This window comes from Hyla sarda, unplaced genomic scaffold (genome assembly GCF_029499605.1).
Source record: "Hyla sarda isolate aHylSar1 unplaced genomic scaffold, aHylSar1.hap1 scaffold_1457, whole genome shotgun sequence".
Lineage (NCBI taxonomy): Eukaryota > Metazoa > Chordata > Amphibia > Anura > Hylidae > Hyla > Hyla sarda.
The window spans coordinates 22,501-47,500 of record NW_026608087.1 but is presented as its reverse complement, the minus strand read 5'-3'; the positions used below and the strand labels follow the sequence as shown (position 1 = coordinate 47,500).

General features: G+C 47.8%; 1 protein-coding gene and 1 long non-coding RNA gene across 2 annotated transcripts; one reads left to right on the top strand and one right to left on the bottom strand.

Annotated features, from left to right (window-relative positions):
• Positions 1-4,185: 4,185 nt before the first annotated feature.
• On the bottom strand, positions 4,186-17,680 carry LOC130308037 (pygopus homolog 2-like). Its single transcript, XM_056552210.1, is given in 6 exon segments — positions 4,186-5,295; positions 5,298-5,630; positions 5,633-5,660; positions 14,076-14,125; positions 17,478-17,501; positions 17,504-17,680. Coding segments are annotated over 6 exon segments (1,164 nt in total). The 5' UTR covers positions 17,538-17,680; the 3' UTR covers positions 4,186-4,600.
• An 81-nt stretch (positions 17,681-17,761) lies between these two features.
• Positions 17,762-24,190, top strand: LOC130308038 (uncharacterized). The gene is made up of 3 exons (XR_008857104.1): positions 17,762-17,895; positions 21,974-22,161; positions 23,882-24,190. It is a non-coding gene; the product is annotated as an uncharacterized LOC130308038 (long non-coding RNA).
• Positions 24,191-25,000: the final 810 nt, after the last annotated feature.

Sequence of the window (25,000 nt, the reverse complement as noted above, 5' to 3'; positions counted from 1 at the left end):
GGGCATGCTGGGACCTGTAGTTGTATACACTATACTGAGGGGCATGCTGGGACCTGTAGTTGTACACACTATACTGAGGGGCATGCTGGGACCTGTAGTTGTATACACTATACTGAGGGGCATGCTGGGACCTGTAGTTGTACACACTATACTGAGGGGCATGCTGGGACCTGTAGATGTATACACTATACTGAGGGGCATGCTGGGACCTGTAGTTGTATACACTATACTGAGGGGCATGCTGGGACCTGTAGTTGTACACACTATACTGAGGGGCATGCTGGGACCTGTAGTTGTACACACTATACTGAGGGGCATGCTGGGACCTGTTGTTGTACACACTATACTGAGGGGCATGCTGGGACCTGTAGTTGTATACACTATACTGAGGGGCATGCTGGGACCTGTAGTTGTATACACTATACTGAGGGGCATGCTGGGACCTGTAGTTGTACACACTATACTGAGGGGCATGCTGGGACCTGTAGTTGTATACACTATACTGAGGGGCATGCTGGGACCTGTAGTTGTATACACTATACTGAGGGGCATGCTGGGACCTGTAGTTGTACACACTATACTGAGGGGCATGCTGGGACCTGTATTTGTATACACTATACTGAGGGGCATGCTGGGACCTGTAGTTGTATACACTATACTGAGGGGCATGCTGGGACCTGTAGTTGTACACACTATACTGAGGGGCATGCTGGGACCTGTAGTTGTACACACTATACTGAGGGGCATGCTGGGACCTGTAGTTGTACACACTATACTGAGGGGCATGCTGGGACCTGTAGATGTACACACTATACTGAGGGGCATGCTGGGACCTGTAGTTGTATACACTATACTGAGGGGCATGCTGGGACCTGTAGTTGTACACACTATACTGAGGGGCATGCTGGGACCTGTTGTTGTACACACTATACTGAGGGGCATGCTGGGACCTGTAGTTGTATACACTATACTGAGGGGCATGCTGGGACCTGTTGTTGTATATACTATACTGAGGGGCATGCTGGGACCTGTAGATGTATACACTATACTGAGGGGCATGCTGGGACCTGTATTTGTATACACTATACTGAGGGGCATGCTGGGACCTGTAGTTGTACACACTATACTGAGGGGCATGCTGGGACCTGTAGTTGTACACACTATACTGAGGGGCATGCTGGGACCTGTAGTTGTATATACTATACTGAGGGGCATGCTGGGACCTGTAGTTGTACACACTATACTGAGGGGCATGCTGGGACCTGTAGTTGTACACACTATACTGAGGGGCATGCTGGGACCTGTAGTTGTATACACTATACTGAGGGGCATGCTGGGACCTGTAGTTGTATACACTATACTGAGGGGCATGCTGGGACCTGTAGTTGTATACACTATACTGAGGGGCATGCTGGGACCTGTAGTTGTACACACTATACTGAGGGGCATGCTGGGACCTGTAGTTGTATACACTATACTGAGGGGCATGCTGGGACCTGTATTTGTATACACTATACTGAGGGGCATGCTGGGACCTGTAGTTGTACACACTATACTGAGGGGCATGCTGGGACCTGTAGTTGTATACACTATACTGAGGGGCATGCTGGGACCTGTAGTTGTACACACTATACTGAGGGGCATGCTGGGACCTGTAGTTGTATACACTATACTGAGGGGCATGCTGGGACCTGTATTTGTATACACTATACTGAGGGGCATGCTGGGACCTGTAGTTGTACACACTATACTGAGGGGCATGCTGGGACCTGTAGTTGTATACACTATACTGAGGGGCATGCTGGGACCTGTAGTTGTACACACTATACTGAGGGGCATGCTGGGACCTGTAGTTGTACACACTATACTGAGGGGCATGCTGGGACCTGTAGTTGTACACACTATACTGAGGGGCAGGCAGTACTCTCTCCCTCTCCCCCTCCCGTACCTCCGGTTTCTCCCCCTCCCGTACCTCCGGTTTCTCCCCTCACCCACCTCCAGTCTCCGCCGTCTTCCCAATCCGTTCAGTTCCGTCACTTTCCTCAAAGTTATGAGGTAACCACGTGACCGAGCGGGGCCAGCCAGGCGGGTCCTGGTGAAAAGGGGCGGCACCACCCAGCCCCTAACAACGCCATAAAAGGAATGTGTGATTGACAGGAGGAAAATTAACCCCGCGTCTGCCACAAGCGAGCGACAGCAACAGGTGAAAGACAACTGCGGGCCCAGGACTGGAGGAGGCGGGGCTTACAAGGGGCCACACTGTATGTGATAGATTGTGAGCTCCTGGGGTCAGGGATGATGGGAGTGATACATTGTATGATAGGAGATTAGATTGTGATCTCCTGGGGTCAGGGATGATGGGAGTGATACATTGTATGATAGGAGATTAGATTGTGATCTCCTGGGGTCAGGGATGATGGGAGTGATACATTGTATGTGATAGATTAGATTGTGATCTCCTGGGGTCAGGGATGATGGGAGTGATACATTGTATGTGATAGGAGATTAGATTGTGATCTCCTGGGGTCAGGGATGATGGGAGTGATACATTGTATGATAGGAGATTAGATTGTGTACTCCTGGGGTCAGGGATGATGGGAGTGATACATTGTATGATAGGAGATTAGATTGTGATCTCCTGGGGTCAGGGATGATGGGAGTGATACATTGTATGATAGATTAGATTGTGATCTCCTGGGGTCAGGGATGATGGGAGTGATACATTGTATGATAGGAGATTAGATTGTGATCTCCTCGGGTCAGGGATGATGGGAGTGATACATTGTATGATAGGAGATTAGATTGTGAGCTCCTGGGGTCAGGGATGATGGGAGTGATACATTGTATGATAGGAGATTAGATTGTGAGCTCCTGGGGTCAGGGATGATGGGAGTGATACATTGTATGATAGGAGATTAGATTGTGATCTCCTGGGGTCAGGGATGATGGGAGTGATACATTGTATGATAGGAGATTAGATTGTGAGCTCCTGGGGTCAGGGATGATGGGAGTGATACATTGTATGATAGGAGATTAGATTGTGAGCTCCTGGGGTCAGGGATGATGGGAGTGATACATTGTATGATAGGAGATTAGATTGTGATCTCCTGGGGTCAGGGATGATGGGAGTGATACATTGTATGATAGATTAGATTGTGAGCTCCTGGGGTCAGGGATGATGGGAGTGATACATTGTATGATAGGAGATTAGATTGTGATCTCCTGGGGTCAGGGATGATGGGAGTGATGATACATTGTATGTGATAGGAGATTAGATTGTGATCTCCTGGGGTCAGGGATGATGGGAGTGATACATTGTATGTGATAGGAGATTAGATTGTGATCTCCTGGGGTCAGGGATGATGGGAGTGATACATTGTATGATAGGAGATTAGATTGTGAGCTCCTGGGGTCAGGGATGATGGGAGTGATACATTGTATGTGATAGGAGATTAGATTGTGATCTCCTGGGGTCAGGGATGATGGGAGTGATACATTGTATGATAGGAGATTAGATTGTGATCTCCTGGGGTCAGGGATGATGGGAGTGATACATTGTATGATAGGAGATTAGATTGTGATCTCCTGGGGTCAGGGATGATGGGAGTGATACATTGTATGTGATAGGAGATTAGATTGTGAGCTCCTGGGGTCAGGGATGATACATTGTATGTGATTAGATTGTGATCTCCTGGGGTCAGGGATGATGGGAGTGATACATGATAGAGAGTGTGATAGAGCCCAGTGTATACAGCTCAGGTTTGCTGGGACATGTAGTGCTGCCCACTGAAGACAGGGAGGTTGTGAGGATGGTCAGGAGCTGCTCCCCCAGACATGAATAGGAGGCCCTGAGGTGGTGGCGTTGGGGCCCGGCTGCATACTAAATACGAGCAGCCGGACGCTATTAATATTCTGGCGACATGAGCTATTTATATTCCGGAGCAGCTGTGCCTGTACAGGGGCCCGGGCCCCGCTCCTCACACACCGCAGGCTTCACTGCTTCCTAAAAAACCTCTGCTTGCTAAAACTGAATGGAAAACCTACTGAGAGGCAGGCTATGAAGGATGGGGCGGTGCAGGAAAATATATATATATCCCTTCCTGTGCTCTAGGCTCTGGTATACGGCCTGCAGACGCCCACCACCACCTCTCCTTATAACAATGGCGTCAGATAAAGACAAGGAAACCAGGGCAATGGTTTTATTAAGTGCATATGATATGAGGAGCCGCCCAGGTCACACGTGTCTTCTGTAGTATCTTATTACAATGAGGTAGAATGACAGAAAACAGAGCAGCCCATGCACAGGGGATATTTACAGAGCGCCGCCCTGGAGGCCACACAAAGCAATGACATGGGCACATCTTCTGCCAAGAAACCCCCACAAGTGCTGATCTTAAGAAGGAAGACCACAGCATCCTGCTCCCTGTTATCAGCCACTGGTGGGGCCAGCCGCGCACAGCCCCGGATCAGTACTTTGGGGTCACAGTCCTGGACGCTGTATATACACAGGGCACATGAGACCGGACATGGCCACAGATGCCGTCTCCTCCCCGTGGGGTCAGTCTATCCTGTACACATAACCTCAGTCCAGGGGGTGCTCTCAGCCATCGTTGGCAGCCACCAGCTGGCCCATGGGTTCTCGTATGTACACAGACTGGATGTCCTTAGTTTTCAGGCAGTAGTCGCAGGCCCACACGGCAGAGGCCTCCCGGGTCAGCAGACTGTAGGCGCTCTCAGTCATCCCCGTACACTCCCGATGGAACCACTTCTGACATGAAGCCTCACACAAGATGGCATCCTGGTCATCGTTCACCTCGTTCCGACATGCTCCGCAGGGGTAGACCAGGCCTGGGGGCGGCTGGTGGCCGGAACCAGTGGGTTTGCTGGGCGGGGGGATGTTGTTGACCTCGGGTGTGCTGCTGTTCCCCCGGGGGGCGCTGTTTGGAGTAAAGCTTTGCTGATTGCCGTTGATGGCGGACGGGGAGCCCACGTGCTGCTCCTGGCTGAAGGTGCTGCTGGGAGGGTTGAGGTTTTTGCTGTGCTCCTCCACACCTGGTGGGAAGGTCTGGTCCGTCCCAGCGAAGGGGCTGCTGTTAGGAGGGAGGCTGGGTCTCTGCATTGCCCCCTGTCCAAAGGGATGACCAGGAGAGCCAAACCGCTGAGAGAATGGAGGTCCACTGGGGGAGGTTAATACAGGGCCGGGGCCCGGACCCATGTCCCCACGTGGAGGCTGTCCCATGGTGGGTGACATCATAGGGCCAAACCCACCAACCGGCCCCTGCATCATCTGCCCGCCGGAGGGCTAAAGCTCTGTCCCATGCCCTGGTTGAAGGGCTGGTTGGAAAAGTTAATGTTCCCTGGTTGCACATAATTGGGATTCTGAGGCATTCCAAACCCAGGGCCCATCTGGTTGGGAGGGAAGGGTGGGGGCTGTCTTCTCATCGGCTGCGGACCCCCAGGATAACCGGGAGGGACCTGGTGCGGCATGCCACCCTGCATGCGGAAGTTACCAAACGGCACAGGGTTGTTCATGAAGGGAGAGCCGGCAGCATTCACCTTCGGGGCCCCAAAGTCATCTTCAAATGGATTAGAGGCCACCAGATGATCCACCATGGGGGTAGGCGGAGGGCAAACTCCGAGAGGTGAGAGTAGGCCGGGCCCTGAGGAAGAAAAGAGAAGACTGAATAACTGATGGAGGAGGAGCACAGGGGGTACAACTCATGCACCAAATCCCAGGAGCGGTCAGTATCACACACATACAAACCCACCATGAAATAACGTAATAACCTCCAGTATCATACGCCATGTAATATTATCATATCCTCCAGTATCATACGCCATGTAATATTATCATATCCTCGAGTATCATACGCCATGTAATAATATCATATCCTCCAGTATCATACGCCATGTAATAATATATCCTCCAGTATCATACGCCATGTAATAATATCATATCCTCCAGTATCATACATCATGTAATAATATCATATCCTCCAGTATCATACGCCATGTAATAATATCATATCCTCCAGTATCATACATCATGTAATAATATCATATCCTCCAGTATCATACGCCATGAAATATTATATCCTCCAGTATCATACGCCATATAATATCCTCCAGTATCATACGCCATGTAATAATATCATATCCTCCAGTATCATACGCCATGTAATAATATCATATCCTCCAGTATCATACGCCATGTAATAATATCATATCCTCCAGTATCATACGCCATGTAATAATATCATATCCTCCAGTATCATACACCGTGTAATCATATCATATCCTCCAGTATCATACGCCATGTAATATTATCCTCCAGTATCATACGCCATGTAATATCATATCCTCCAGTATCATACGCCATGTAATATCATATCCTCCAGTATCATACGCCATGTAATAATATCATCCAGTATCATACGCCATGTAATATCATATCCTCCAGTATCATACGCCATGTAATAATATCCTCCAGTATCATACGCCATGTAATAATATCCTCCAGTATCATACGCCATGTAATATCATCATATCCTCCAGTATCATACGCCATGTAATATCATCATATCCTCCAGTATCATACGCCATGTGATATCATCATATCCTCCAGTATCATATGCCATGTAATATTAGATCCTCCAGTATCATACGCCATGTAATATTAGATCCTCCAGTATCATACGCTATGTAATATTATCATATCCTCCAGTATCTTACGCCATGTAATATCATATCCTCCAGTATCATACACCATGTAATATTATATCCTCCAGTATCATACACCATGTAATATTATATCCTCCAGTATCATACACCATGTAATATTATATCCTCCAGTATCATACACCATGTAATATTATATCCTCCAGTATTATACACCATGTAATATTATCATATCCACCAGTATCATATGCCATGAAATATTATATCCTCCAGTATCATACACCATGTATTATATCCTCCAGTATCATACACCATGTAATATTATATCCTCCAATATCATACGCCATGTAATATTATATCCTATCATACGCCATGTAATATTATATCCTCCAGTATCATACGCCATGTAATATCATATCCTCCAGTATCATACGCCATGTAATAATATCATATCCTACAGTATCATACACCATGTAATATCATATCCTCCAGTATCATAGGCCATGTAATATCATATGCCATGTAATATATCCTCCAGTATCATACACCATGTAATATTATATCCTCCAGTATCATACGCCATGTAATATTATCATATCCTCCAGTATCATACACCATGTAATATCATATCCTCCAGTATCATACACCATGTAATATCATATCCTCCAGTATCATACACCATGTAATATTATATCCTCCAGTATTATACACCATGTAATATTATATCCTCCAGTATCATACACCATGTAATATCCTATCCTCCAGTATCATACGCCATGTAATATTATCATATCCTCCAGTATCATACACCATGTAATATCATATCCTCCAGTATCATACACCATGTAATATCATATCCTCCAGTATCATACACCATGTAATATTATATCCTCCAGTATTATACACCATGTAATATTATATCCTCCAGTATCATACACCATGTAATATCCTATCCTCCAGTATCATACGCCATGTAATATCATATCCTCCAATATCATACGCCATGTAATAATATCATACGCCATGAAATATTACATCCTCCAGTATCATACACCATGTAATACTATCATATCCTCCAGTATCATACACCATGTAATATTATATCCTCCAGTAACATACGCCATGAAATTTTATATCCTCCAGTATCATACGCCATGTAATATCATATCCTCTGAAAAATTATATCCTTCAGTATCATACGCCATGTAATAATATCATATCATACGCCATGTAATATTATATCCTCCAGTATCATACGTCATGTAATATTATATCCTCCAGTATCATACGCCATGTAATAATATATCTTATGTCATAATATTACATGGCGTATGATACTGGAGGATATGATTATTACATGGTGTATGATACCGGAGTATATTATTACACGGTGTATGATACTGGAGGATATGATATTACATGGTGTATGATACTGGTGGATATATTACATGGCATATGATACTGGAGGATATAATATTATTACATGACGTATGATACTGAAGGATATAATATTACATGATGTATGATACTGGAGGATATGATATTATTACACGGTGTATGATACTGGAGGATACGATATTACACGGTGTATGATACTGGAGGATATAATATTACATGGTGTACGATACTGGAGGATATAATATTACATGGTGTACGATACTGGAAGATATAATATTACATGATGTATGATACTGGAGGATATGATATTATTACACGGTGTATGATACTGGAGGATAGGATATTACTTGGTCTATGATACTGGAGGATATAATATTACATGTTGTGCGATACTGGAGGATATAATATTACATGGTGTGCGATACTGGAGGATATAATATTACATGGTGTACGATACTGGAGGATATAATATTACATGTTGTACGATACTGGAGGATATAATATTACATGTTGTACGATACTGGAGGATATAATATTACATGGCGTATGATACTGGAGGATATAATATTACATGTTGTACGATACTGGAGGATATAATATTACATGTTGTACGATACTGGAGGATATAATATTACATGGTGTACGATACTGGAAGATATAATATTACATGATGTATGATACTGGAGGATATGATATTACACGGTGTATGATACTGGAGGATAGGATATTACTTGGTCTATGATACTGGAGGATATAATATTACATGTTGTGCGATACTGGAGGATATAATATTACATGGTGTACGATACTGGAGGATATAATATTACATGTTGTACGATACTGGAGGATATAATATTACATGTTGTACGATACTGGAGGATATAATATTACATGGCGTATGATGCTGGAGGATATAATATTACATGGCGTATGATACTGGAGGATATAATATTACATGTTGTACGATACTGGAGGATATAATATTACATGTTGTACGATACTGGAGGATATAATATTACATGGCGTATGATACTAGAGGATATAATATTACATGGCGTATGATACTGGAGGATATGATATTACTACATGGTGTATGATACTGGAGGATATGATATTACTACATGGTGTAACACCTCTCCCTCTTTATAACACTGTCCTCTTGTGGAGTTTTCCTCCTATATAAATCTACTCTCCTCCTATACCGTCGTGTTCCCCTCTATGTATATAAAGTCTCTATATTCTCCTCTGTCTCCTCTTTCTTCTATACATGAGAAGATCCTGGAACCTTTCTCCTCAGTCCATGTACTTGTTTAGTATCTTCTCTGAACTCTACAATGTAGCTATATCCTTCTGGAGATCTCTCTGCAGTACTGCACACAATACTCCAAGTGAGGTCTCATCAGTGCAACTCTGTACAGGGGCATGAGCACCTCCCTCTACAGCCAATACCTCTCCCTATACATCCATGAGCACCTTCCTCTACAGCTAATACCACTCCCTATACATCCATGAGCACCTTCCTCTACTACTAATACCTCTCATTATACACCCATAAGCACTTCTCTATTCTGCAAATACCCTTCCCTATACACCCAAGAACACCTTCCTCTCCTCTAGTATCACACACCATGTAATACCCTATTATCCTCTAATATCACACATCATGTAATACCCTATTATCCTCTAATATCCCACACCATGTAATACCCTATTATCCTCTAATATCACACATCATGTAATACCCTATTATCCTCTAATATCACACACCATGTAATACCCTATTATCCTCTAATATCACACACCATGTAATACCCTATTATCCTCTAATATCACACATCATGTAATACCCTATTATCCTCTAATATCCTATTATCCTCTAATATCACAAACCATTTAATACCCTATTATCCTCTAATATCACACACCATGTAATACCCTATTATCCTCTAATATCACACACCATGTAATACCCTATTATCCTCTAATCCTCTAATATCACACACCATGTAATACCCTATTATCCTCTAATATCACACATCATGTAATACCCTATTATCCTCTAGTATCACACACCATGTAATACCCTATTATCCTCTAATATCCCACACCATGTAATACCCTATTATCCTCTAATATCACACATCATGTAATACCCTATTATCCTCTAATATCCCACACCATGTAATACCCTATTATCCTCTAATATCACACACCATGTAATACCCTATTATCCTCTAATATCACACACCATGTAATACCCTATTATCCTCTAATATCACACACCATGTAATACCCTATTATCCTCTAATATCACACACCATGTAATACCCTATTATCCTCTAATATCACACATCATGTAATACCCTATTATCCTCTAATATCCCACACCATGTAATACCCTATTATCCTCTAATATCACACACCATGTAATACCCTATTATCCTCTAATATCACACACCATGTAATACCCTATTATCCTCTAATATCCCACACCATGTAATACCCTATTATCCTCTAATATCCCACACCATGTAATACCCTATTATCCTCTAATATCACACACCATGTAATACCCTATTATCCTCTAATATCACACACCATGTAATACCCTATTATCCTCTAATATCACACATCATGTAATACCCTATTATCCTCTAATATCACACATCATGTAATACCCTATTATCCTCTAATATCACACACCATGTAATACCCTATTATCCTCTAATATCACACACCATGTAATACCCTATTATCCTCTAATATCACACACCATGTAATACCCTATTATCCTCTAATATCACACACCATGTAATACCCTATTATCCTCTAATATCCCACACCATGTAATACCCTATCTCTAATATCACCAACCATCATGTAATTACACCTATTATCCTCTAAATATCACACACCATGTAATACCCTATTATCCTCTAATATCACAACACCATGTAATACCCTATTATCCTCTAATATCACACACCATGTAATACCCTATTATCCTCTAATATCACACACCATGTAATACCCTATTATCCTCTAATATCACACACCATGTAATACCTATTATCCTCTAATATCCCACACCATGTAATACCTATTATCCTCTAATATCCCACATCATGTAATACCCTATTATCCTCTAATCCTCTAATATCCACAATCATGTAATACCCTATTATCCTCTAATATCTCACACCATGTAATACCCTATTATCCTCTAATATCACACACCATGTAATACCCTATTATCCTCTAATATCCCACACCATGTAATACCCTATTATCCTCTAATATCCCACACCATGTAATACCCTTATCCTCTATCCTCTAATATCCACACCATGTAATACCCTATTATCCTCTAATATCCACATCATGTAATACCCTATTATCCTCTAATATCCTCACATCATGTAATACCCTATTATCCTCTAATATTCACACCATGTAATACCCTATTATCCTCTAATATCACACACCATGTAATACCCTATTATCCTCTAATATCACACACCATGTAATACCCTATTATCCTCTAATATCTCAACATGTAATACCCTATTATCCTCTAATATCCCACACCATGTAATACCCTATTATCCTCTAATATCCCACACATGTAATACCCTATTATCCTCTAATATCCCACACATGTAATACCCTATTATCCTCTAATATCCCACACCATGTAATACCCTATTATCCTCTAATATCCCACACCATGTAATACCCTATTATCCTCTAATATCTCACACCATGTAATACCCTATTATCCTCTAATATCACACACCATGTAATACCCTATTATCCTCTAATATCCCACATCCATGTAATACCCTATTATCCTCTAATATCCCACACCATGTAATACCCTATTTATCCTCTAATATCACACATCATGTAATACCCTATTATCCTCTAATATCCCACACCATGTAATACCCTATTATCCTCTAATATCTCACATCCATGTAATACCCTATTATCCTCTAATATCTCACACCATGTAATACCCTATTATCCTCTAATATCACACACCATGTAATACCCTATTATCCTCTAATATCACACACCATGTAATACCCTATTATCCTCTAATATCCCACACCATGTAATACCCTATTATCCTCTAATATCCCACACCATGTAATACCCTATTATCCTTCTAATATCCCACACCATGTAATACCCTATTATCCTCTATATCCCACACCATGTAATACCCTATTATCCTCTAATATCACACACCATGTAATACCCTATTATCCTCTAATATCACACACCATGTAATCACCCTATTATCCTCTAATATCCACCTTCCCTATCACCATGTAATAACCCTATTATCCTCTATATCCACACCATGTATACCCTATTATCCTCTAATTCACACCCCTTCCCCCACCATTCCTCTACACATCACCACCCACCCCCCCCATGTATACCCTTCCCTACCCACACCATGTAATACCTATTATCCTCTAATATCACACACCATGTAATACCCTATTATCCTCTAATATCACACACCATGTAATACCCTATTATCCTCTAATATCACACACCATGTAATACCCTATTATCCTCTAATATCACACACCATGTAATACCCTATTATCCTCTAATATCACACACCATGTAATACCCTATTATCCTCTAATATCCCACACCATGTAATACCCTATTATCCTCTAATATCCCACACCATGTAATACCCTATTATCCTCTAATATCACACACCATGTAATACCCTATTATCCTCTAATATCACACACCATGTCAATACCCTATTATCCTCTAATATCCCACACCATGTAATACCCTATTATCCTCTAATATCCCACACCATGTAATACCCTATTATCCTCTAATATCACACACCATGTAATACCCTATTATCCTCTAATATCCCACACCATGTAATACCCTATTATCCTCTAATATCTCACACCATGTAATACCCTATTATCCTCTAATATCTCACACCATGTAATACCCTATTATCCTCTAATATCACACACCATGTAATACCCTATTATCCTCTAATATCACACACCATGTAATACCCTATTATCCTCTAATATCACACACCATGTAATACCCTATTATCCTCTAATATCACACACCATGTAATACCCTATTATCCTCTAATATCCCACACCATGTAATACCCTATTATCCTCTAATATCACACACCATGTAATACCCTATTATCCTCTAAATATCCCACACCATGTAATACCCTATTATCCTCTAATATCACACATCATGTAATACCCTATTATCCTCTAATATCCCACACCATGTAATACCCTATTATCCTCTAATATCACACACCATGTAATACCCTATTATCCTCTAATATCACATATTTCCAAGTCTTACATGGTTATCAATGGTCACACAGAAATGCGCGGTGTAGTCTGGGGCCCTTAGATGTTACAGTAAAATTCCTGCGCTGATCCCCCGATCTGCCCACGGTCAGCACTTCAGTATTATGGCAGAGGGGGCGATCAGCGTGGGAACAGACATGGGGGTAAGTAAAACAAACAAAAATTATGAGACTAATGACACACAAAGGAGGGAGATGAGGGGACACGAATGACTGACACATGGGGGGGGATGAGGGGACAATAAAAAGTTTGATGGGCAGATGAGGGGACAGTAATAAGTGTGACACGGGGAGAGATGAGGGGACAGTAATAAGTGTGACACGGGGAGAGATGAGGGGACAATATGGCTGATCATATGGCGTCACATAGCGGTATGTAACATGCACCATCCTGGCTCCTAACTTTTCTTGCAGGCTTTTGTATAATAACATGAGGGGGCGGTAGGGGGGCCCCTGTGCACAGCGGAGCTGGGGGAGGGGTAGTACTGGGGGACAGAGGTGACTATCCTACACACAGGACGGTCCCAACCTTCAGATACTGGCCATTCACCGGTCCTTTTACTCTCCGCTGACCTTCTGCCCAACCCCCTGGTCTCCGTACCTGAGTGTTTGACTTGCGGCGTTTCTTCTCTGGGCTCTTCATCTGCATGCCTGGAAAATACAGAAGACCAGTCATGTGACTCTCATCATGTGACCACACGTATGCTCCATGTCAGAGCCTCGGATACATGACTTGTGTATATACAGCCCTCCCCAACTTACAATCATTGCTTCTCCTACAGGGGGCGCTCCGCATGTAAGGATTCAATGTTTACATTTAGCTGCCCCCTAGTGATGGCGATTAGTCACCAGAATATTATCAGGATCGGCATCTCCTGAGCTCCACCCCGAAAATAACTAATAAATGCCCCCTCCCCCCCCCCACTCCCGTTATCCTTCCTCCTCCCCCCCCACTCCCGTTATCTCTCCTCCTCCTCCCTCCCCCCCCGTTATCCCTCCTCTCCTCCTCCTCCCCCCCGACTCCCAATATCCCTCCTCTCCTCCCCCCCCACTCCCGTTATCCCTCCTCCTCCTCCCCCCCCACTCCGTTATCCCTCCTCCTCCTCCCCCCCCACTCCCGTTATCCCTCCTCCTCCTCCCCCCCCACTCCCGTTATCCCTCCTCCTCCTCCCCCCCCCCACTCCCGTTATCCCTCCTCCTCCTCCCCCCCCCCACTCCCGTTATCCCTCCTCCTCCTCCCCCCCCCACTCCCGTTATCCCTCCTCCTCCTCCCCCCCCCCTCTCCCGTTATCCCTCCTCCTCCTCCCCCCCCCTCTCCCGTTATTCCTCCTCCTCCCCCCCCCTCTCCCGTTATCCCTCCTCCTCCCCCGTTATCCTCTCCTCCCCCCCCTCCCGTTATCCCTCCTCCTCCCCCCCTCCGTTATCCCTCCTCCTCCCCCTCTCCGTTATCCCTCCTCCTCCCCCCTCTCCCGTTATCCCTCTCCTCCCCCCCCTCTCCCGTTATCCCTCCTCCTCCCCCCTCTCCCGTTATCCCTCCTCCTCCTCCCCCCTCATCCCTCCTCCTCCCCCCCCTCCCGTTATCCCTCTCCTCCCCCCCCCCTCCCGTTATCCCTCCTCCTCCCCCCCCTCCCGTTATCCCTCCTCCTCCCCCCCTCTCCCGTTATCCCTCCTCCTCCCCCCCCCTCCGTTATCCCTCTCCTCCCCCCTCTCCCGTTATCCCCCCCCTCCCCCCCCCCTCTCCCGTTATCCCTCCTCCTCCCCCCCTCCCGTTATCCCTCCTCCTCCCCCCCCCTCCCGTTATCCCTCCTCCTCCCCCCCTCTCCCGTTATCCCTCCTCCTCCCCCCCCCTCCCGTTATCCCTCCCCCCCTCCCGTTATCCCTCCTCCTCCCCCCCCCTCTCCCGTTATCCCTCCTCCTCCCCCCCCCTCTCCCGTTATCCCTCCTCCTCCCCCCCCCTCTCCCGTTATCCCTCCTCCTCCCCCCCCCTCTCCCGTTATCCCTCCTCCTCCCCCCCACTCCCGTTATCCCCTCCTCCTCCCCCCCCCTCTCCCGTTATCCCTCCTCCTCCCCCCCCCCCTCTCCCGTTATCCCTCCTCCTCCCCCCCCCTCTCCCGTTATCCCTCCTCCTCCCCCCCCCTCTCCCGTTATCCCTCCTCCTCCCCCCCTCCCGTTATCCCCTCCTCCTCCTCCCCCCCCCCACTCCCGTTATCCCTCCTCCTCCCTCCTCCCCCCCCCACTCCCGTTATCCCCTCCTCCTCCTCCCCCCCCCACTCCCGTTATCCCTCCTCCTCCTCCTCCCCCCCCACTCCCGTTATCCCTCCTCCTCCTCCCCCCCCCCACTCCCGTTATCCCTCCTCCTCCTCCCCCCCCACTCCCGTTATCCCTCCTCCTCCTCCCCCCCACTCCCGTTATCCCTCCTCCTCCTCCCCCCCCCCACTCCGTTATCCCTCCTCCTCCTCCCCCCCCCACTCCCGTTATCCCTCCTCCTCCTCCCCCCCCCCCCACTCCCGTTATCCCTCCTCCTCCTCCCCCCCCCCACTCCCGTTATCCCTCCTCCTCCTCCCCCCCCCCCACTCCCGTTATCCTCCTCCTCCTCCCCCCCCCACTCCCGTTATCCCTCCTCCTCCTCCCCCCCCCACTCCCGTTATCCCTCCTCCTCCTCCCCCCCCCACTCCCGTTATCCCTCCTCCTCCTCCCCCCCCCACTCCCGTTATCCCTCCTCCTCCTCCCCCCCCACTCCCGTTATCCCTCCTCCTCCCCCCCACTCCCGTTATCCCTCCTCCCCCCCCCACTCCCGTTATCCCTCCTCCTCCTCCCCCCCCCACTCCCGTTATCCCTCCTCCTCCTCCCCCCCCACTCCCGTTATCCCTCCTCCTCCTCCCCCCCCACTCCCGTTATCCCTCCTCCTCCTCCCCCCCCCCCACTCCCGTTATCCCTCCTCCTCCTCCCCCCCCCACTCCCGTTATCCCTCCTCCTCCTCCCCCCCCCACTCCTCCCCGTTATCCTCCTCCTCCTCCCCCCCCCACTCCCGTTATCCCCTCCTCCTCCTCCCCCCCACTCCCGTTATCCCTCCTCCTCCTCCCCCCCCCACTCCGTTATCCCTCCTCCTCCTCCCCCCCCCACTCCCGTTATCCCTCCTCCTCCTCCCCCCCCACTCCCGTTATCCCTCCTCCTCCTCCCCCCCCCACTCCCGTTATCCCTCTCCTCCTCCCCCCCCACTCCCGTTATCCCTCCTCCTCCTCCCCCCCCCACTCCCGTTATCCCTCCTCCTCCTCCCCCCCCACTCCCGTTATCCCTCCTCCTCCTCCTCCCCCCCCACTCCCGTTATCCTCCTCCTCCTCCCCCCCCACTCCCGTTATCCCTCTCCTCCTCCCCCCCCACCTCCCGTTATCCCTCCTCCTCCTCCCCCCCCCCACTCCCGTTATCCCTCCTCCTCCTCCCCCCCCCCACTCACTCCCGTTATCCCTCCTCCCTCCCTCCCCCACTCCCGTTATCCCTCCTCCTCCCCCCCTCTCACCGTTATCCCTCCTCCTCCCCCGCCCTCTCCCGTTATCCCTCCTCCTCCCCCCCCCCTCTCCCGTTATCCCTCCTCCTCCCCCCCCCTCTCCCGTTATCCCTCCTCCTCCCCCCCCCTCTCCCGTTATCCCTCCTCCTCCCCCCCTCTCCCGTTATCCCTCCTCCTCCCCCCCCCTCTCCCGTTATCCTCCTCCTCCCCCCCCCCTCTCCCGTTATCCCCTCCTCCTCCCCCCCCCCCCTCTCCCGTTATCCCTCCTCCTCCCCCCCCCCTCTCCCGTTATCCCTCCTCCTCCCCCCCCCTCTCCCGTTATCCCTCTCCTCCCCCCCCCCTCTCCCGTTATCCCTCCTCCCCCCCCCCCCTCTCCCGTTATCCCTCCTCCTCCCCCCCCCCCTCTCCCGTTATCCCTCCTCCTCCCCCCCCCCCTCTCCCGTTATCCCTCCTCCTCCCCCCCCCCCTCTCCCGTTATCCCTCCTCCTCCCCTCTCACCGGCTTTGGCTCTGCGGCCGGGAATGTAAGACCTTCCAGCTTGTCCTGGTCGGCGGCCATGAGCGGAGGAGGACCTGATCTCACAGGCCGGGCATCCCCCTCAGCCGGGCGGCGGTGTTCGGGCCTCAGTTCTGGGGGTCGCGGTTTCCGGTGACGCTGGCCCCGCGCTCTCTCAGGCTTTATCACCCGCACAAAACCGGAAACGCCGAGAGCGCACCGGAAGCTGCTCGGGTGAAACCACAAACCCAACAAGAGGGGGAGCAGAGGAAAGTGAGACCTGATATCATGGGGCGCAGACAGAAGAAAGCGAAGTGGAAACTCCGACCACTCATCATCCTCATCCAGTCACCTAAAGCACAGCTCTCCTCTGACCGCAACTAAACGTGAGAAGATTTTCAGCTCCCCCACCAAGTGAATGGTACAGTCCGATCTTCACAATACTTCTATATATTTGGGGTGGGGGTGGGTGTAGATGAGAGACGTATAGAGTACGGGCCGTGTTCACACTATGGATGAGACGTATAGAGTACGGGCCGTGTTCACACTGAGGATGAGACGTATAGAATACGGGCCGTGTTCACACTGAGGATGAGACGTATAGAGTACGGGCCGTGTTCACACTATGGATGAGACGTATAGAGTACGGGCCGTGTTCACACTATGGATGAGACGTATAGAGTACGGGCCGTGTTCACACTATGGATGAGACGTATAGAGTACGGGCCGTGTTCACACTATGGATGAGACGTATAGAGATAGAGTACGGGCCGTGTTCACACTGAGGATGAGACGTATAGAGTACGGGCCGTGTTCACACTGAGGATGAGACGTATAGAGTACGGGCCGTGTTCACACTGAGGATGAGACGTATAGAGTACGGGCCGTGTTCACACTATGGATGAGACGTATAGAGTACGGGCCGTGTTCACACTATGGATGAGACGTATAGAGTACGGGCCGTGTTCACACTATGGATGAGACGTATAGAGTACGGGCCGTGTTCACACTATGGATGAGACGTATAGAGTACGGGCCGTGTTCACACTATGATGAGACGTATAGAGTACGGGCCGTGTTCACACTATGGATGAGACGTATAGAGTACGGGCCGTGTTCACACTGAGGATGAGACGTATAGAGTACGGGCCGTGTTCACACTGAGGATGAGACGTATAGAGTACGGGCCGTGTTCACACTGAGGATGAGACGTATAGAGTACGGGCCGTGTTCACACTATGGATGAGACGTATAGAGTACGGGCCGTGTTCACACTATGGATGAGACGTATAGAGTACGGGCCGTGTTCACACTATGGATGAGACGTATAGAGTACGGGCCGTGTTCACACTATGGATGAGACGTATAGAGTACGGGCCGTGTTCACACTGAGGATGAGAGACGTATAGAGTACGGGCCGTGTTCACACTGAGGATGAGAGACGTATAGAGTACGGGCCGTGTTCACACTATGGATGAGACGTATAGAGTACGGGCCGTGTTCACACTGAGGATGAGACGTATAGAGTACGGGCCGTGTTCACACTGAGGATGAGACGTATAGAGTACGGGCCGTGTTCACACTGAGGATGAGAGACGTATAGAGTACGGGCCGTGTTCACACTGAGGATGAGATGTATAGAGTACGGGCCGTGTTCACACTGAGGATGAGACGTATAGAGTACGGGCCGTGTTCACACTGAGGATGAGACGTATATAGTACGGGCCGTGTTCACACTGAGAATGAGACGTATAGAGTAGGGGCCGTGTTCACACTGAGGATGAGAGACGTATATAGTACGGGCCGTGTTCACACTGAGGATGAGACCTATAGAGTACGGGCCGTGTTCACACTGAGGATGAGACGTATAGAGTAGGGGCCGTGTTCACACTGAGGATGAGAGACGTATATAGTACGGGCCGTGTTCACACTGAGAATGAGACGTATAGAGTAGGGGCCGTGTGCACACTGAGGATGAGAGACGTATATAGTACGGGCCGTGTTCACACTGAGGATGAGACGTATAGCGTACGGGCCGTGTTCATACTGAGGACCAGACGTATAGAGTACGGGCCGTGTTCACACTGAGGATGAGACGTATATAGTACGGGCCGTGTTCACACTGAGGATGAGACGTATAGAGTACGGGCCGTGTTCACACTGAGGATGAGACGTATAGAGTACGGGCCGTGTTCACACTGAGGATGAGAGACGTATAGAGTACAGGCCGTGTTCACACTGAGGATGAGACGTATAGAGTACGGGCCGTGTTCACACTGAGGATGAGACGTATAGAGTACGGGCCGTGTTCACACTGAGGATGAGACGTATAGAGTACGGGCCGTGTTCACACTGAGTATGAGACCTATAGAGTACGGGCCATGTTCACACTGAGGATGAGACGTATAGAGTAGGGGCCGTGTTCACACTGAGGATGAGACCTATAGAGTACGGGCCATGTTCACACTGAGGATGAGACGTATAGAGTAGGGGCCGTGTTCACACTGAGGATGAGAGACGTATATAGTACGGGCCGTGTTCACACTGAGGATGAGACCTATACAGTACGGGCCGTGTGCACACTGAGGATGAGAGACGTATATAGTACGGGCCGTGTTCACACTGAGGATGAGACGTATAGCGTACGGGCCGTGTTCATACTGAGGAACAGACGTATAGAGTACGGGCCGTGTTCACACTGAGGATGAGACGTATAGAGTACGGGCCGTGTTCACACTGAGGATGAGACGTATAGAGTACGGGCCGTGTTCACACTGAGGATGAGACGTATAGAGTACGGGCCGTGTTCACACTGAGGATGAGAGACGTATAGAGTACGGGCCGTGTTCACACTGAGGATGAGAGACGTATAGAGTACGGGCCGTGTTCACACTGAGGATGAGACGTATAGAGTACGGGCCGTGTTCACACTGAGGATGAGACGTATAGAGTACGGCCGTGTTCACACTGAGGATGAGACGTATAGAGTACGGGCCGTGTTCACACTGAGTATGAGACCTATAGAGTACGGGCCGTGTTCACACTGAGGATGAGACGTATAGAGTACGGGCCGTGTTCACACTGAAGATGAGACGTATAGAGTACGGGCCGTGTTCACACTGAGGATGAGAGACGTATATAGTACGGGCCGTGTTCACACTGAGGATGAGACGTATAGAGTACGGGCCGTGTTCACACTGAGGATGAGACGTATAGAGTACGGGCCGTGTTCACACTGAGGATGAGATGTATAGAGTACGGGCCGTGTTCACACTGAGGAACAGACGTATAGAGTACGGGCCGTGTTCACACTGAGGATGAGACGTATAGAGTACGGGCCGTGTTCACACTGAGGATGAGACGTATAGAGTACGGGCCGTGTTCACACTGAGGATGAGACGTATAGAGTACGGGCCGTGTTCACACTGAGGATGAGACGTATAGAGTACGGGCCGTGTTCACACTGAGTATGAGACCTATAGAGTACGGGCCGTGTTCACACTGAGGATGAGACGTATAGAGTACGGGCCGTGTTCACACTGAGGATGAGACGTATAGAGTACGGGCCGTGTTCACCCTGAGGATGAGACGTATAGAGTACGGGCCGTGTTCACACTGAGGATGAGACGTATAGAGTACGGGCCGTGTTCACACTAAAGATGAGACGTATAGAGTACGGGCCGTGTGCACACTGAGTATGAGACCTATAGAGTACGGGCCGTGTTCACACTGAGGATGAGACGTATAGAGTACGGGCCGTGTTCACACTGAGGATGAGACGTATAGAGTACGGGCCGTGTTCACACTGAGGATGAGATGTATAGAGTACGGGCCGTGTTCACACTGAGGAACAGACGTATAGAGTACGGGCCGTGTTCACACTGAGGATGAGACGTATAGAGTACGGGCCGTGTTCACACTGAGGATGAGACGTATAGAGTACGGGCCGTGTTCACACTGAGGATGAGACGTATAGAGTACGGGCCGTGTTCACACTGAGGATGAGACGTATAGAGTACGGGCCGTGTTCACACTGAGGATGAGATGTATAGAGTACGGGCCGTGTTCACACTGAGGATGAGACGTATAGAGTACGGGCCGTGTTCACACTGAGGATGAGATGTATAGAGTACGGGCCGTGTTCACACTGAGGAACAGACGTATAGAGTACGGGCCGTGTTCACACTGAAAATGTCGTCTGGGACACCGGTACCACCGACCTGAACAACTTCCTATCATCCCTTAATTGCAACACTTGGAACGTACAGTTCACTCACACCCAGTATATGAATCATGCTGAATTCCTGGATGTAGTGTCATACGATGAATACAAAAAGATAAATACTAAAACCTTTTTCTAGACGGTTGATGGATATGCATACAACTGCCCAACCACCTACTCTACAGACCAGAAAGCAATAAAGAAAAATTTACAGTCACATTAGAGCATTTTGATGATGGATCCTTTTCTAAAAGACACATTACCTCCACGTCCACAGGTTCCTTTTAGAAAAAACAAGTCTTGGCTCCAAGTAAGCTGAAAGCCCCGAAAAAGTCCGTGGCATTGAATGAAGGAATAACGGGTGCTCTACAAACTGCAAGTGCTGCCTGAATCAAAAAAATCGGTGCAAGGAGTTTGGATCAATAACGTCCGGAGAGACATACAAAATCAAAACCATGATGTCATGTAAATCATCGTACGTCATATACCTGCTAGAGTGTACATGTGGCATCCAATATGTGGGACGTACCACCCAGACCCTGAGCACCCAGCTCAATAAACATCGTTTCAATGTTAAAACAGGATATCCACTGCATAGTGTGTCCCGCCATGCCTCCATTCAGCATAAATGCTATTTTTCTCAGTTTACATCACTACCTATAGAGCACATTCCAGTCACCTGCCACCGACGGTATACACAGCTATGCAGGAGAGAAAAGCTTTGGATATTTAAAACTCAAAACTTTGGTTCCACGGGGCTTAAATGAATATATTGAACAAACAGTATAATATTTATCCGCTCCTCTGAAAGTACAGCATCTCGAGTTTCTCAACATCTGGAAGCCCACACTCTCCGGACCACTATTCTACATCTGAGGAAGCCTCACAGTGCTTATTATATGCAAATAGCAATTCCAAAAAAAATGTATGTTCTCCATACATTTTATTGTATCGATATAAGTAGGCAGCCCTCCAATTGACTACTGTCTAGCGGCCAACATAAATTCTATTGGCCACAGCTTGATACTGTATCCACCAATGAAAGCTCTAGAAATCAAGCAGGCTGATTGGCCAACATAGTTTGGTTCATATATCCTTGACGGCGCCAATATCCGCCCTTTATAAGTATGTCCGGCGCTTAGACATCTTATCCCCTATCCAAAGGATAGGGAATAAGATGCCTGATCGCTGGGGTCCCGCCGCTGGAGACCCCCGTGATCCTGCACGCCGCACCCCGTTATTATCAGTCCCTGGAGCGTGTTACTGTCGATCACGGCTCCGCCCTCATGTGATGTCCCGCTCTGCCCCCTCAATGCAAGCCTATCGGATGGGGCATGATAGCTCTCACGCCCCCTCCCATAGGCTTGCATTGAGGGAGCGCAGCATGACGTCACAATGCTCCGGCCCCATTATCGACAGTAATCAAACCCGGAGTGAACACGCTCCGGGGAATGATTAAAACGGGGTACGACGGGACCCCCACGATCAGGCATCTTATGCGCCGAAGTAAACGGGTACTCCGGCGCTTAGACATCTTATCCCCTATCCAAAGGATAGGGGATAAGATGTCTAAGCGCCAGAGTACCCCTTTAAGAACTCGAGTAGGCGCTTGTCTGATTGGCTACTATCCATGAGCCGGCCCGTTCCCGATTGGTCATAAAAATACAAATACATCAGAAGGGTCTATACAGATGGATATTGGCCAGTATTCATGTGACCTAACTAAACTCAAGCAAAGTCATGCATTACCCCTGGTGACGTAATCTGAGAACAAACATTGTGATTGGTCGCTCGCTTTTCATGAATGAAATAGCGGGCTATTCAAAACACAATACGGAATACTACACATCCAAGCCTCGGCTCCATTCCTAAATATCTCAGCCTCATTCGGCTATACAGGACAATCCTAGACAAGCTCATCTTTATTCTCATATTTTATATTTTTTACGTTTTACCCTATGAATTATTTATATATGTGTTTTATTGTATAGTTTTTGTACAAATATTTTGCAAAAGCGCTGTTAAATCTTTGTCTTGTTACATAGTTACATAGTTAGTACGGTCGAAAAAAGACATATGTCCATCAAGTTCAACCAGGGAATTAAGGGGTAGGGGTGCGGCGCGATATTGGGGAAGGGATGGGATTTTATATTTCTTCATAAGCATTAATGTTATTTTGTTCCAGGAATGTATCTAACCCTGTTTTAAAGCTGTTAATTGTTCCTGCTGTGACCAGTTCCTGAGGTAGACCGTTCCAGCACGTAGTGCACCTTGACCCCTGACCTCTTTATTTGGCACCAGAAATGACTGTATTTAAAAGAGCCTTTTCATGACAAACATCAGACAGCATCTTTCTGCAATTGAAAAAGGGAGAAGTTACTTCCGAAACACGTTCTGCTTACTGTCAGTCTGCTTTTTATAATCTTATTTTAATGTGTCAATAAAAATTATTTGATACAGAAAATTCTGGACTTTTGCCTGAAAGTGATCGCTAGAGAGCAGCGCCAGTGCTCTCTATGTCTCTCATCCTTAGTGTGAACACGGCCCGTACTCTATACGTCTCATCCATAGTGTGAACACGGCCCGTACTCTATACGTCTCATCCATAGTGTGAACACGGCCCGTACTCTATACGTCTCATCCATAGTGTGAACACGGCTCGTACTCTATACGTCTCATCCATAGTGTGAACACGGCCCGTACTCTATACGTCTCATCCTCAGTGTGAACACGGCCCGTACTCTATACGTCTCATCCTCAGTGTGAACACGGCCCGTACTCTATACGTCTCATCCTCAGTGTGAACACGGCCCGTACTCTATACGTCTCATCCTACGTGTGAACATGGCCCGTACTCTATACGTCTCATCCTCAGTGTGAACACGGCCCGTACTCTATACGTCTCATCCATAGTGTGAACACGGCCCGTACTCTATACGTCTCATCCTCAGTGTGAACACGGCCCGTACTCTATACGTCTCATCCTCAGTGTGAACACGAACCGTACTCTATACGTCTCTCATCCTCAGTGTGAACACGGCCCGTACTCTATACGTCTCATCCTCAGTGTGAACACGAACCGTAATCTATACGTCTCTCATCCTCAGTGTGAACACGGCCCGTACTCTATACGTCTCATCCTCAGTGTGAACACGGCCCGTACTCTATACGTCTCATCCTTAGTGTGAACACGGCCCGTACTCTATACGTCTCATCCTCAGTGTGAACACGAACCGTACTCTATAATCTCATCCTTAGTGTGAACACGGCCTGTACTCTATACGTCTCATCTTCAGTGTGAACA